The 13,541-nt window shown below is 41.1% G+C and overlaps 1 protein-coding gene across 1 annotated transcript in view; it reads right to left on the bottom strand.

Moving 5' to 3' along the window:
• Positions 1-2,474: 2,474 nt before the first annotated feature.
• poglut2 (protein O-glucosyltransferase 2) overlaps positions 2,475-13,541 on the bottom strand; it is a 59,322-nt gene continuing 48,255 nt past the window's right edge. Inside the window, exons 9-10 of the mRNA XM_078221732.1 lie at positions 10,963-11,067; positions 2,475-7,959 (exon numbers count right to left, since the gene is read on the bottom strand). Of these exons, the coding sequence (XP_078077858.1) occupies positions 7,942-7,959; positions 10,963-11,067 (123 nt within the window). The 3' untranslated portion in view covers positions 2,475-7,941. The remainder of the gene's footprint in view (positions 7,960-10,962; positions 11,068-13,541) is intronic.

Below are 13,541 nucleotides of genomic sequence, written 5' to 3'. Positions count from 1 at the left end.
CCCTGGAGCTGTGAAGCAGCAGTGCTAACCACTGTGCTACCGTGCCGCCCATAATGTGTTTCAGTTTACTTTTTTTCAAAGAAACTTCAAAACTAAAGGTCTTAATTTTATCAAAATTGATATATTAGGAGGCCACAGGGAGAGAAAGGAATCGACAAATCTCTAGGTATTGGATTCTGCACTCTGATCTTGTCTTGCTTACGCTATGTTATCTGTCATTTACAAACACAGCACTTAATAGACCTTTGTTCATGGTCAACTTTCTGTAACCTCTCATTTTATATCAGTACTGCTCTTTTCTTTCCAACTGCTCATTTCATTAGATCTATTAAGATGAAGACATTTAGATGTTGCTGCACTGTCCCAGCATGACAAATTTGCACATTTCAACCTCCATTGGTAACAATGCAAGACTGTGCATCGCTCATTTGGTGTCTGGGGGAGGGACGGGGTGGCGTGGGTGAGAGTGAGCAGAAGGAACATGGGAAAGCAATAGTGCTAGAGGATTCAATAGCTAGGGGACATGGATATTTCAGTGGCAGCAGATGTGACTCCAGAATGTATTGCTTCCCTGGTGTCAAGGTCACAGTGCCACAGTGGTTAGCACTGCTGCCTCACAGTGCCAGGGACCCAGGTTCGATTCCAGCTTTGGGTGTCGAGTTTATACATTCTCTTCGTGTCTGTGTGTGTTTCCTCTGGATGCTCCAGTTTCCTCTCACAGTTTAAAGATATGCAGGTTAGATGGATTGGCCATGCTAAATTGCCCCTTAGTGTCCAAAGATGTGTCGGTTAGGGGGATTAGCAGGGTAAATGTGTGAGGTTACTGGGATAGGCAGGGGGTGGTCTCTAGGTAAGATGTTCTGTTGAATAGTTGGTGCAGACTTGATGGGCTGAATGGGGTTCTTTTGCACTGTAGGGATTCTATGATGTCACTGAATGGCTGCAGAGAACCCTGAAGAGAAGGTGAACAGCCAGTGGTTGTCATCCACATCAGTACCAACAACATAGGTAGAAAGAGGGATATGGCCATGCAATCAGAGTTTAGAGAACGAGGAAGCAGAACCTCAAGGATAGTAATCTCTGAATTAATCCCGCAACTATGTGGAAGCAAATATAGAAATAGAAAGAGACCACAGATGAATGTGTAGCTGGAGAGATAATGCACCAGGGAAGGCTTTAGATTCCTGGGACATTGGGACTGGTTCTGGGGAAGATGGGACCTGTACAGGCCAAATGGATTGCACCTGAACAGAACAGGGATGAATTTCTAGTGCTATCAGGGCGGATAGAAACTAACTTGGCCGATGGGAACCAAGAGAGGAGTAGCAAGGTTCAGAGAAAACTGAGTTCAGAATAAAATGAGGCAGAAAAATTGTACGGCAGTATTATCAGGTGGATAATACAACTGAGAATTAGGCTCAATATCGAAGGTTCAGAGAGAAGGTTCAGAAACAAAAACAAATAAGGGAAACAAAGAGGAAGTATGAGAAGAGACTGGAAGCTAACTGAAAAGGAAATCCAAAAGTCATAGGAGGAGGAGTGGGGCCAATTAGGATCTAAAAGGGAGGTAATGGGCAATGGTGAGTTACTAAATTAATACTTTGTACCTCTCTTTATGAAGGAGGAAGATGTTGGTCAGGTCATAATGAAGAGGTAGTTGAAATACATGATGGGTTAAAATTGGTAAAAAGGAGGTATTGGATAAGCTGGCTGTTCTTAAAAGTTGATGAAAGTCAACCTGTGACTTATGTCAAAATCTCTAAAACCAAGGATAAATTATACTTGGTTGAAAAAGATACCTTAGCCAATAAGGACAGCAGAACTGCACACAAGACTCCAGATGTGGCCTTACCCAACACCCTATATCATTGCAGCAAAACGTCCCTATCATTTCAGTGACTGATGCACAAGGGCACCAAGGTCTCGCTGAGACTCGGCATGATTTGGACAGGCTGTGTATGGGGACATATGCATGGCAGATACATATAATGTGGATAAATGTGAGGTTATCCACTTTGGTAGCAATAATAAGACAGATTAATACTTGAATGGGTGTAAATTGAGAGGTGGATACTCAGCGAGACCTTGGTATCCTCGTGCATTAGTCGCTGAAAGTAAGCACGCAGGTATTGCAAACAGTAAAGAAGGCAAATGGTATATTGGGCTTCATAGTGAGAGGATTTGAGTATAGGGATAGGGATGTTTTGCTGCAATCGTACAGGGCGTTGGGTGAGGCCACATCTGAAGTATTGTGTGCAGTTCTGGTGTCCTTATCTGAGGAAGGATGTCCTTGCTATAAAGGGAGTATAGCGAAGGTTTATCAGGCTGATTCCTGAGATTGGAATTCAGGTCAGAAACTCCAAAGTGTGCTATGAAGTCCGCCTGGATCATAAGTTTGCACTTTGAATTTGGCTAGGGTGAGTATGAGATGTTTCACTTCAGGTATGATTCAACTGACCCACTAGGGAGCTTTTATCAAACAAAGTTTATTTAACAATACAGTTAACATGTATAGAAAGAAAATTAGCAATAACTTTTACCAATTACAAACAAAAAAAACAACCATGATATTGTATAACCCTTAATAAATATATGAAATGTTCCAATCAAACAAACTTCTCTCAACAAAACCCTTGTCACAGATTTAGCACAGAAATACAAATGCTCACATGATGCTGGAACTTAGTTCTTTGGTTGAATGCTGCAGTTCTCTTGATGCACACACAGACAAGCTTGGAGTCAGAACAGCTTCCCAAAAGATCAGGGAGAGGGAGGTTCGCGGTACTAACTAGCAACCCACCAACAGCAAAATTTTCATTCCTGGAAGGCCAAGAGGCCTGCTTCCAGGTAGCCAGCAGAATTTAAAATACCAGAGAGAGAAAAACTGCCTGCCACTTGACAACCAGAACAGCTTCTGACACTAAGACCAAAACTGAAAATAAGTCCTTGAATTCTACTGGGGAGGAACCACCTGACTTTGACTTTGTCAATCAATCTTCTCTCTCACAATGCAGGGTCAAAAAAGATCCCAGAAAGTACCTGAGGCTCAGAGTAAAAATAAACAAAACCCCATTTAAACCATTGAAGCTGCAATAAAAGGGCTTCTAACCATACAGCCTGGCAACAATGAAACCAGAAGGCCTGCTTACAACTGCAGATATGATTTTAAAAAATTATTAAAGATACACTAATGTAACACAGGTCTGTTATATGAGGAGAGATTAAGTCAATTAGAATTATATTCACTGGAGTTTAGAAGAGTGAGATGGGATTTCATAGAAACTTATAAAGTTCTAACAGGGTTAGACAGGATAGATTCAGAAAGAATGTTCCCAATGTTGGGGGAGTCCAGAACTAGGGTCATCGTTTGAGGATAAGTGGTAAACCTTTTAGAACTGAGGTGAGGAGAAATTTCTTCACCCAGAGAGTGGTAAACGTGTGAAATTCACTACCACATAATGTAGTTGAGGCCAAAACGTCTGATTTCAAGGGATATGGGGAGAAAGGGGAATCTGGATATTGAATTCAATGATCAGCCATGATCAAAATGAATGGGAGAGTAGGCTCGAAGGCCGAATAGCCGACTCCTGCTTCTAGTTTCTTTATTTCTGTGAGATGACAAATTGCTTGAAGCCATTTTGGGAAAGAACTCGATTAATGCACTCCAAAAAGGTTGAAAATGTAGCTGCATCTCTACAAATAGAAATTTGATTTTGTTAATGAGAGAGACAGAGATATTTCTTGTTGAGAGGAGAAATAGACTGTAACTGGCTCATATTACCAGAAAGGTTAACAATAAGGAAGTCATTACAAGTGACGTATTCAGGTATTAGTAAAAGCATCATTGTTGCAGTTCTGTCATCCAATTATCATTTGCTTGACTCAAAAATTGCACTTGGTTTTGATTCCTTATTTTAACACGGTGAGAGGCAAGTAGTATTACCTACTTCACCAAGAAACCTTTTCATTTCATTCCATGCAGCTCAAATTAACATGTAAAATACTAAAAAACCTCAACAAAAACTTCTTTGCACAAAAAAAATGCTGAACATCTGGCTATTTTCATTGCTCGCAATGATGTCTGCATATACAATTATAGAACTGTTGAATCCCTACAGTGCAGAAGCAGGCCTTTCGGTCCATCAAGTCTGCACTGAATCTCCTAAAGAGAATCCCAGCTCCCCCCCCACCTGTAACCCCTCACATTTACCATGGCTAATCCACCTGACCTACACACCTTTGGACTAAGGGGAAAATTAGCATGCCAATCCACCTAACCTGCACACCTTTGGAGTGTGGGAGGAAACCAGAGCACCCAGAGGAAACCCAGGCACACACAGAGAGAACGTACAACTCCACACAATCATCCAAGTTATTATGTTTACCGCTTCTAATATTTTCTTTTTCTGTATCTTTATTATGCATTTTGGGCCATTTTTCTATATTAAAGGCACAATACAAGAGTTATTTATTGCTGCTGCAATTTCTGTAGTGCTCCAAATACTCATCAAGGTAATTAAAAACAGCCTTATATTTTATTGTATTATATCAAAGATTCTGGATAAGATTTTACTGCCCCAAACAGGGGGCTAGAAGCCAAGAGGGCTGATATGATGCAGTCCCACTACAGGGCCATATTACAAATGATAGGAATGGCAGCAGCTCAGCTGCCCAACTGCCAGGAAGGTTGTCAGCATGGTCCCATTGCCCATCCTTGAGGGCCCAGGACCTGCATATGGTCCCAAAGTGGTCTTAACCCTTCCAGGGAAATTCTGGCTTCTGTTTCTGAAAGGCGCAATGAGTCCATTGTTTGTTTTAAATTAAACTTTCAGGATTTACAAATTGGAAGAAAAGTTAACTAAGTTTGTAATAAACTCAAAGAAAATGTGTTTCATCAGTGTACTATTATTTTCACATAATCTCAACTTTGCCAATGTAAATTTAAATCAGCAATACCCATTGATTTTATTATTGTTTTCACTAAACATGTCAAATGGTTTAATGCGCATGCAATTTAAAATACTTAACAGTCTTAGAAAGTTATGTCCCGATGTGGAGATGCCGGTGTTGGACTGGGGTAAACACAGTAAAAAGTCTCACAACACCAGGTTAAAGTCCAACAGGTTTATTTAGTAGCACGAGCTTTCAAAGCGCTGCCCCTTCATCAGGCGCGTGAAGAGTTGGGTTCACAAACAGGGCATATGGAGACACAGACTCAATTTACAAGATAATGGTTGGAATGCGAGTCTCAACAGGTAATCAAGTCTTTACAGGTACAGACAATGCGAGTGGAGAGAGGGTTAAGTACAAGTTAAAGAGGTGTGAATTGTCTCAAGCCAAGACAGTTAGTGAGATTTTGCAAGCCCAAGCAAGTCATGGGGGTTACAGATAGTATGACATGAACCCAAGATCCCGGTTGAGGCTGTAAAGTTATGCCCAGGAGATTATTTTATTTAATATAGTTCATGAAATTAAGCATGTCTAAAAGATGATCAAAAACAATACCACTGACTATCCTGGTATAAAATGAGATTGCAATCTGATTGAAAACATAAGCAACCAGTCTCTGCAATACTTCCTGATTTCAGCTGTACAGTACAATAGACAAATTAAAAACACAATTTGCATCTGTGTATGCTATTTCCAATACTTGCAAATCCCAAGTAATGTCTCATAATGAATATCTAGTGCATGATGATCTGGATAAGAGCCACACTTTTGTTTCTGCACTCTGTTCAACAATTCCAGACAACTGTAACAAATCAGAGAATGTCCTTCTGCCACTTTTCAATTAAATTATACTGATTAATCTCTCTTCTAGATCGCCAAGATTTACACATCATTCACAAGTTAAGAAACAAACTAGTAAACAGCCGTCAGGCTTCTATTGTTACACTGATTTGGTTCACGCAGTGCAATTTGCTCCCTACCCATTCTATTACAGTGGAAAAATGAAAGCCCATAAAAGAATCTCACCACATTGAAAACTGGGACTGTAAACTGCTTTGTGGCAAAGTATTTTGTTAATCTCCAGTGTGCTACACTCTGGGCTTGAAAACACCTTCTCTCCATTGTAAAAGGTACTAATGAAGCCCAGATTAACCTTTGAATGATCCAAGGCAGATCAAGCTCTTTCACGTAAAGAAATAAGATCAAAATTACTTTGATGAGCTATTCTATTTTAGTTCCATTCAAAAATGATACCAGAGAATAGTTATTTTCTTGATACAAGATGAAACACAACTTCAACTCACACAAAATACTGTTAAAATACGCTTACTAAAAAATAATTTTGGCACAGATGGTAGGACTTCATAAAGAGCATTGGTAACAAATTCAAATTTGGGCTCATGCAATGATGCTTCTTATTAAATTTATAAGGCAATTTTTATTAAAAACATTTTATGAAGAACCGACCCCAAGATATAAAAATGCTTGTAGTGAGGTCAAATTTGGTAATAAGTGTATGTTTTTATTTTAAAAAGTTTAAAAAACAGCTAAATGCTCACATACATTTTCAAAATGGTAGAAGTAGACAATTTGTTTACAAATGACTATAAATAGCACCAGTTGTTATATTATTCTTTGTTCAATTTTGTTTAAAATCAATTTGTACACTACTCAAACACCACCCTCATTTTGTCATGGTTTATTTGTAGTTGATACAGTCAAGCAGATAACTACCCCAGCTAAACCTGTGTATTTGAAATTTATGGATACATGATGAAGAAGTGCAGGCTGTTATAAAGGTTTTTGGAAAAAAGAGAACACTACCCAAGAGAAAGTTTCACAAAATAAACATATCTTCAGTCTTTATATCCATGAATTATTTTAGTATGTTAAATTTTTATTCATTTACTCAACAATTTTTTATTCTGTCATGGTATGTTGGTGTCGCTGGCAACGCCAGCATTTGTTGCCTTGCCCCAATTGTCTTTAAACTGAATGGCCATTTTAAAGGGCAGTTAATAGTCAACCACATTGATGTGGGTCTGGAATCACATGTAGGTCAGACCAGGTAAGAAAGACAGATTAGCGGCATTAGCGAACTAGATGGGTTTTTACAACATTTGATAATCTTTGTCATGGTCACCATTACTAAAACTAGATTCATACTCCAGATTTACTAATCGAATTTAAGTTCCATCAGCTGCTGTTGGGATTCGAACCCATGTCTCCAGATTATTAGCTGGGCCTCTGGATTACAAACCCAGTGATGTGGAGATGCCGGCATTGGACTGAGGTAAACACAGTAAGAAGTCTCACATCTCACATTGCCTGTACCTTTAAGACTTGATTACCTGTATCTTTAACCTGCGCTTAACCCTCTCTCCACTCACATTGTCTGTACCTTTAAGACTTGATTACCTGTAAAGACTCACATTCCAACCATTATTTTGTAAATTGAGTTTGTGTCTTTGTATGCCCTGTTTGTGAACAGAACTCCCACTTACCTGATGAAGGAGCAGCGCTCCGAAAGCTAGTGGCTTGTGCTAGCAAATAAACCTGTTGGACTTTAACCTGGTGTTGTGAGACTTCTTACTGTGTTTACAAATCCAGTGACATTACCACTTCATCACCATCTCCCCTTGAAGGACATGTACTTCTATGCACATATACTTCTCATGCACATTAAAGGAAATTGTTGAATTTGGAATGAGTTACATTTTTTTAGTTAAACTTTAAAAATCTTACAAATTTCATACTAATAAATAAATATTTTACTCGGCTGAGTAAGTTTTTGGGGCAATGATGAGGTATCACATTCCAAGTGTAAGTCACTGAATGTTTTTCCTTTAGCATAAGTATTTATAGCAACCTGCACGAGATTTTGAAAATGTTCCAGAATTGCTTACTATTAAAGTATTTTTGTGCAGTTGACACTAGAAACCGATGCCTACATAACCAAATTGTTCCATTGTCTTTTCTTCATCTTTGGAGTCAAAGTTCATCTTTGGCCTGTAAACAGAATTTTATAGAATATTTTAATGTTCCTGTTTGGCATGAAGAACCTTTTTTATTTCATTATACTGTGTGAGCAAAAAAATCCATTTTATAGCCTATAATAAGGTACATTCATATTTAATTATTTACATAATGGGTTGAATCTTGCTGGAAAAATAATGCAATAATTTTGAATGTTATAATTAATTGCACAAATCACCCAACAACTCTAGCAGATTAAGAGATGTGCAATAAGTTGCAAATTTCCAGAACCTGGTGGTTGATTCACACTGTTCCACCATAAACGGAATCCTGTCCTTAGCTTCCGTTAGCTTTAAGTTAAATATAAATGGGATCCATACTCTCATATGGGGATTAATAAGAACTGTTGGAGATAATTTAATAATATGGTGGGGGGAGCGGGGGAGGGGAAGACGAAAGACAGAGACAGAATAAATGATTTGAAAGAGAAAGGGAAATGAGACAGAAACACGGAAAAAATTTAAAAAGGATAAGAAAATGAAAAAGATGAAGACAGGGTATGAAGGAGCAATAAAAAGAAAAAATATTAAACCAAGGAAATCTAAAATGTATTAACTCAATACTAAAGTAAGGAAGAAAATATTATTTTACCAGTTTGGGGTAATGAATTAGAGCAGGTAGGTGAATTAAAGGTGTGGAAACATCTGTGAAACACTGACCATAATACAGGATTAAACAGAATGAAAGGAACATTAAAAGAATGAAAAACTGGTAAAAGGTGCATAGCTCAGCAATGAGAAATATTTAGACCAGATGTGGAAAACGTACAAATCCAATCTGTTCCAGTAACAGCAAAACGTCTACGTTTAAGATATGGATTCCATGGATCAATAAACAAATCAGAATCAATTTGCAACTAAAAGAAAATCATTTAGTACTTACAAGGCAGATAATAAATGGAAAAGCTAGAATAAATAGGAAAAATATATACAAAAACTACAAAAGAGTTTAGACAGATTATAAGAGATAGTAGCAAAAAACAAAAAGGACAATAAAATGTTTCAATGTGTGCAGTAAAAGCAGATAGGGGAGATACGACTAAGGTCACAAGGGTGCCAGGAATACTAAAAATATTGCCTCAGCTTTCAAATGAGATGAATATTTAGATAGTAAAACCACCAAAGCTAATTCCAATTTTAGTGACAGTTCGAGGGAAGATATTCAAATTTAAAATAAGCAAATCACCAGGATGTGATGATTAACACCCATGAATCCTGAGGAAAGCTTGGGAAGAAATAGCAAAGTCTATAATGATCATTTTTCAAGCTGAAGAGCAGCATATCTGAATTTCATAGCCTCAGACTTGAGACCTTAATTAGAGTGTAGTTGTACAGTGCGCAGTTCCAGCTGCCCATTTTTAGAAGATATATGTCAAAGATTCATAAACATGCTATAGAAGGGTAAGGAGAAGTTTGCAATTTGATATTTTTCACTATAACTGAGAAGGTGACCCGATAAAAATTTCATGTATCTATGACCAGGAGTTTTCGAATGGCAGGGTCTCCCATCCACCAGCCGAACAGTCAGTGGGAATGCACCCTGCCGATGCTGGCTAGCCTGTCACCCATTCCAAGGGGTGTTAATTTACTGGAGGCTGGACATCCGTCCCTCAATCCTGTCTCAGAGTGGCTGGCAGCTTTGAGGTCCCAGCAGCGCCAGGTGCAGTAATGGCCATTGCTGGACCAAAGACTTTCTTGGCTTGTCCCTGCTCAAGAATTATAGAAGCTGTTATTTGATAAATGATAGTTACGTTCCACACACCAAGGGTGGAGTTTTAGAGTCCCCCACTGAAGGGTTTGCAGGCATGAGGTGGGGGCCATAGAATTCCCCAGATGGCCTCCCCCTACCTTCCAGTCCTCCCACCTGCCCCAACCTGTCTGTAATTTTACGATGGGACAGGCGAGGCTTCGGCCAACCCTTGCCCCAATTAAAACCCCACCTGGCAACTAATGTGAGTTTAAGGGTCATTTCCCACTTGGCCTCAATTTTGAGGCAGGCAAGAGGGAATCGAGCAGGAGCGGGAGCCACAAATCAGACCAAGAGCCGGGAGTTGGAGAGCAAGAGCTGGGAGCCGGAAAGTGAGAGCTGCGAGCCAGGAGCCGGGTGCCCGAGAGGAGGGAGCCGGGAACCCGAGAACCAGGAGCTCGAGAGGTGGGAGCCGGAGAGGCGGGAGCATGAGAGCCAGGAGCACGAGAGGCGGGAGCCCAGAGCCGGAGAGCGGGGGCTGGGTGCCGGAGAGCGGGGGCTGGGTGCCGGAGAGCAGGAGCTGGGTGCCGGAGAGCAGGGGCTGGGTGCCGGAAGCGGGGGGTAGGTGCCGGAGAGAGGGAGCCTGGGGGGCAGGAGAGGGAGCCTGGGGAGCAGGAGAGGGAGCCTGGGGAGCAGGAGAGGGAGCCTGGGGGGCAGGAGAGGGAGCCTGGGGGGCAGGAGAGGGAGCCTGGGGGGCAGGAGAGGGAGCCTGGGGGGCAGGAGAGGGAGCCTGGGGGGCAGGAGAGGGAGCCTGGGGGGCAGGAGAGGGAGCCTGGGGGGCAGGAGAGGGAGCCTGGGGGGCAGGAGAGGGAGCCTGGGGGGCAGGAGAGGGAGCCTGGGGGGCAGGAGAGGGAGCCTGGGGGGCAGGAGAGGGAGCCTGGGGGGCAGGAGAGGGAGTCTGGGGGGCAGGAGAGGGAGTCTGGGGGGCAGGAGAGGGAGCCTGGTGCAGCAGGAATTCCTGGTGCAGCAGGCTCAAAGGCAGAATGTCCTATTCCTGATTCGAACGTTCGTACATATGTTCATAGATGAGCCATGATCTTATAGAATGGCAAAAAAGGCTTGAGGGGCGTGAGGTCTGCTCCGATTTCTTATGTTGTGATGATGTTTACTGGTTGTTAGGAGTAACCAGCTAATCGAGTTCTTCTCAAATTATTCTCACATCTACCATTTAATCTATCATGAAACATGAAGGACTCTTCAAAGAACCCTGTTTTAAATCCACACTCTTACCTTTGTTCTATGACACACGCAAGGGAAAAGGTCATCTTTTGGCTGCTCCACTAGTTCCATACCATCTCTTATCTTTGGTTCACTCACCTGAAGATCAGCATACTCCTGTTTAAAAACACAAACATGTAGTTTATCACTGATATAATACAAGGTATTGTGGATACATTTGCTATCCACTTTTACATTCTATTTTATTGATTCTGCCCTATTTAAATATATTTTCCAATTTTCCTCACATTACAAGACATTCTCTAATCAGCAGAATGATCAGTTGACCAAATTATTTTAAGACCCAATTGCTACTCTCTGTTGATTGCATTCCAGTGTTGTCCTCCTCTATGCAGCATGCTTGGCCTGTGATTGACACTGAACTAAGGATGGTGTAATGTGCATCAGAAATGCATCCCCCCACTCTCCCAAATATTTTGGCACAGGGCAAAGCCACCCAGTTCATCAAGCTGGTGTTATTGACTCTCATCCCATTTCCCTATTCTGTCCCACTTGGGGCGGAAGTTTAGGGCCCCATCATGGCAGGGGTGAGGCTGGAAAATGTGGCAAGTCATTCAAATGTCCATTGACTTTGGCAGGACTGGAAGATTCTCCCAGTGGGAGGGGCTATAAAAACCACCCTTCGTGTTCTGCAGAGTTTGAATATACATCTGAGAAGCTGGGAATGCTGCACCTCTGCACTGCATTTTTCTGCATTACTAACTTCAATTGACTAGGGAGAAAAGACCTATAAACTTCGACTATAACATGCAGCTTTAGTGCTTTATGTTGCACATTTATCCTCATATTGCATCACACTACATGTATTTTTTGGAACAGAAAACTTTAGAATCTTAGTACCTTCTCTGGTGGAAACTAACATGGGGTACGCAGTTTTCATAAAACTGAAAAACTTTGGGATGGGGGGAAAGAGGAATAACAGGAACTGTAGGAGAGTTCATGATGATTGACACTGTTCCACCAAGACATAGTGTAATGTAGGTACTACAAAGGTAGGGCATTTAATGATGTCCCTCAATATGGTGACCATCTTCAGTATGCCATCTGGAAGCAAAGCTACTGTTACCCAACAGTAGTGCAACATTACCACTGGATAATTAAGATATAAAATCAAAACATTGCATGTGGTATTTTCTTCCCAGTATTTACACAAGATACACATCAAATTAATTTTTAAGCAAGCTTTGAGAGTTCAGCTATTTCATTCAGCCACTTCATCTCAAGTAAATTGCATTGATTGTTTATGTGCATCTTTTTGGGCAATTTTATATCTTTTTCCACTACTTTAGAAATAATATTTTGTTGGCTACATTGAAGCAAAGGTATGCAATTAATTTAAAATAAAATCAAGATGCTGGAAACATAGAAACAAGGAGGAGGAGTAGGCCATTTGGCCCTTCAAGGCTGCTCCGCCATTCATTTTGATCATGGCTGATCACTGAATTCAATATCCTGATCCCCCCTTCCTCCCATATCCCTTGATCCCTTTAGCCCTAAGAGCTATATCTAATTTCTTCTTGAAATCAGACATTTTGGCCTCAACTACTTCCTGTGGTAGTGAATTCCATACATTCATCACCCTCTGGGTGAAGAAATTTCTCCTCATCTGTTCTAAAAGGTTTACCCCTTATTCTCAAACTATGACTCCTAGTTCTGGACTCCCCCACCATTGGGAACATTCTTTCTGAATCTACCCTGTCAGAATTTTATAAGTTTCTATGAGATCTCCTCTCACTCTTCTAAACTCCAGTGAATATAATCCTAACCGACTTAGTCTCTCTTCATATGACAGACCTGCCATCCCAGGAATCAGCCTGGTATTCCTTCGCTGTGCTCCCGCTATAGCAAGGACATCCTTCCTCAGATAAGGACACCAAAACTGCACACAATACTTTACATGTGGCTTCACCAACACCCTATAAAATTGCAGCAAAACATCCCTATCCCTATACCGGGGCGGCACGGTGGCACAGTGGCAAGCATTGCTGCCTCTCAGCGCCAGGGACCCGGGTTCAATTCCTGACTTGGGCCAATGTCTGTGTGGAGTTTGTACGTCCTCCCAATATCTGTGAGGGTTTCCTCTGGGTACTCCGGTTTCCTCCCACAATCTGAAAGACGTGCTGGTTAGGTGCATTGACCCAAACAGGCGCCAGAGTGTGGCGACTAGGGAAATTTCACAGTAACTTCATTACAGTGTCAATGTAAGTCTTACTTGAGACTGATAAATAAACTTTACTCAAATCCTCTCACTATGAAGGCCAACATACCATTTGCCTTCTATACCGCCTGCTGTACCTGCGCGCTTACTTTCAGCGACTGATGCACGAGGACACCAAGGTCTCGCTGAGTATCCACCTCTCTCAATTTACACCCATTCAAGTAATAATCTGTCTTGTTATTATTGCTACCAAAGTGGATAACCTCACATTTAAAAACTCAGCAAGTCTGTGGAGAGAGAAAATAGAGTTAACATTTCAAGTCTGTATGACTCTTCTGCTGAGTTAAAGAGAGGGAGAATGTGATGGATTATATACTATATAAGAGGAGGTGGAGCAGTTGGAACAGAGTAG

This window comes from Mustelus asterias, chromosome 10, assembly GCF_964213995.1.
Source record: "Mustelus asterias chromosome 10, sMusAst1.hap1.1, whole genome shotgun sequence".
In the NCBI taxonomy this organism is placed as follows: Eukaryota; Metazoa; Chordata; class Chondrichthyes; order Carcharhiniformes; family Triakidae; genus Mustelus; species Mustelus asterias.
Note: the sequence above shows the minus strand (reverse complement) of the source record. Positions and strands in the feature narration are given on the sequence as shown.